Raw genomic sequence first — 2,500 nt, 5'->3', positions numbered from 1 at the left:
AAGAGAGAGAGAGAGACAGAAGAGTAGAGAAGAAAAAGAGAGAGAGAGAGAGAGAGAAGAGAAGAAAAAGAGAGAGAGAGAGAGAGAGAGAAGCAGAGGAAGAGAGAGAGAGAGAGAAAGAAAGAGTAAGAAAGAAAGAAAGAGAGAGAAAGATAATTGAAATTAGCATAACATGAGTTATGGCTTGCACTCAAAAGAATGTAATAATTCATATTGTAATATCTGCTTATAAACATATAAAAAGTCAAATAAAATTGAAAGCATAAATATCTATAATTTGACACACCCAACATATGCTATCTTCTCGTGTGGGTCTTACAGTTTTCCTAAATTATGTAATTTCCCTTATAATCATGCCTTCCTTATAAAATAAATCATCTTTATTACCATATTTTCAGCAACAATACTAATGTAGCTAGGTACTCTTACCATACCCAATACCATGATCATTTACCTCTCTTTCTAACTAAAATCTTGAACTTTTGCTTGTCACCAGTGGAACCAACAGTAGTTATGTAAGCTTGCAGAACATGGTCCGAAGGAAGCAAAGCATTTGAGATACAGTTCCTAATATGAACAGAAAATCGACTTCTCTTTCTTTAAGAATTTTTCTGAAGAGGATCTTATTAAGTAAATGCGGTATTGGAAAGCAACACTTCCTCATATAACTTTGACATGACAGGGAACGATTCCACTCCCTGAGAGGTCGACAAGTTCCATCTGGCTGGAATGCAACCGGTGGACTTTTGTTGCCTTTACTCATGGGGAGCATGAAAATCTCCGTTCTGCTTGATATAATTGCGTAAGAACAGATTTGTGGACTATATTCCTTCTCTTTGCATAGCCCTAATAAAATAATCTAACCTTTCCTATTTGCAGCAGTTTATAAAAATTTACAGTTATATCTTTGAGACTTGTACTTTAATTTTACAAGGAGTGGTGAAAGGCAATAAATATCAAAGCTATCATTGTCAATCTTAGAAAACTTCACAGAACCCTAATATCAAAATCACTATGGACTTAAAAGTTTCTCATCAGAACTTTAATCATGTTCAACTGTATACCATATCTGTAATTTCATTAATCACAGTCAGTATATAATCTAAAAACCTGAAATACATAAATCAGAAGAATATTAATACCATACTGCCAATTTCTATTGTATAACCACTCAACTGTATAAACACACATCACACTTACACCAGAAAAATAAGTTACAATCAACAAAAAACACTAATAGTTAGTGGCCTCATACATTCAGTCAGTCAGCAAGTGTCCTCTTCAAACACAACCATGACAGACAAACTCGAGACCCATGAGTCACCTCAGGGAAACCCCTATAGGAAGACACACAAAAGGACCAGATAATGAAGAGAGAGCAAACGCCACAAGGAGAACAATCCCGCAAAACCAAAGAGGAGGACAGCTACAATGAAATATATTGGTGTTCGCAAAAATCAATTCCGGGAAGGCGTTTCTTTCCGTATTGCGAAATTGACAAAGGAGAGTCTGGATACATGGCTACAGCCTGTAACATCGATCGTAAGGGATATTTACATTATACTCTGCTGTTGAATCACCAAAAAAGAGCGACAATGAGAAATTACAGACAAATACATAATACTGAAGTCCCGAGAGTCTAGCCCTAACCCATACGGAACACCCACTATGTTAGCTTCCTATTTTCACCATTATCCTAAATCTCCTAGCATTAAAACAGCACCCATAGATATCCAAATTAACCATAGAGCCCGCCCTGCATCTTAAAACCCTCCTTCGGTAAATACTTCGGCCCAGAATCCCAAGGAACAGAAGCCATCGTCCCAACTTCGCCCCGGGATCCCCCTGTCACAGCCAACACCTCAGGAGCGGGCTCGACGTCCCTTGTTTTTCACTCACCGCTGAATACCATGGCCGCCGTGGCACCCATGGCGCCGAAGAAAGGAGAGTACACAGGTGCTTCTGCCATTTCGTCTTTTGTTCGAAGTCTCGCGAGGAGGAGAGAAGGCGATAAAAGGTCCGGGAGATGGAGAGTATGTCTCAGCCCTACGGAGGCAAGATGGCAGACTCGGGTTGACGTTCGGGCCCGGCCTCCTTCACGCTTTCTGTCGCGACACGTGATTGGCCGATGGCACTTTCGCTCTCTCGCGCTGGCCAATCGGCGCCCGCGATACAAGACTATTGACGCACCACATGATCGATAAAGAGGCTCGTGAACTAGCCGGCCCGGGTTAGATAGCCCTTGGACTGGACTCGTGATGAGCCAAAACGAGTCAATGGAGCTAGCAGACTACACACAATTCCAACTTGAATGTAATTTTGACAAGAAGGTCAAGGGTCGGAATGAATGGGTTATTAGGAATTTATTATTATCTTCTCAATGAATTTACTACTATTCCCATGTTCTCCATTGAAATTCATCATTAGATTAGCCAGTTTTGAAATATATTATAAATAGACATTAAAGACGGAGCAAGGAAGTGGTACTTCTCCAGCACAA

The 2,500-nt window shown here is 40.3% G+C and overlaps 1 protein-coding gene across 1 annotated transcript in view; it reads right to left on the bottom strand.

The window, feature by feature from the left end:
* The window catches only part of LOC122249482 (V-type proton ATPase 16 kDa proteolipid subunit c), an 11,998-nt gene extending 9,928 nt beyond the window's left edge, over window positions 1–2,070 (bottom strand). The window contains exon 1 of the mRNA XM_043010390.2: window positions 1,900–2,070. Within this exon, the coding sequence (XP_042866324.1) occupies window positions 1,900–1,969 (70 nt within the window). The 5' untranslated portion in view covers window positions 1,970–2,070. The remainder of the gene's footprint in view (window positions 1–1,899) is intronic.
* Window positions 2,071–2,500: the final 430 nt, after the last annotated feature.

Source organism: Penaeus japonicus, unplaced genomic scaffold, assembly GCF_977035675.1.
Source record: "Penaeus japonicus unplaced genomic scaffold, GWHDUDI00000001_assembly GWHDUDI00000016, whole genome shotgun sequence".
In the NCBI taxonomy this organism is placed as follows: Eukaryota; Metazoa; Arthropoda; class Malacostraca; order Decapoda; family Penaeidae; genus Penaeus; species Penaeus japonicus.
Note: the sequence above shows the minus strand (reverse complement) of the source record. Positions and strands in the feature narration are given on the sequence as shown.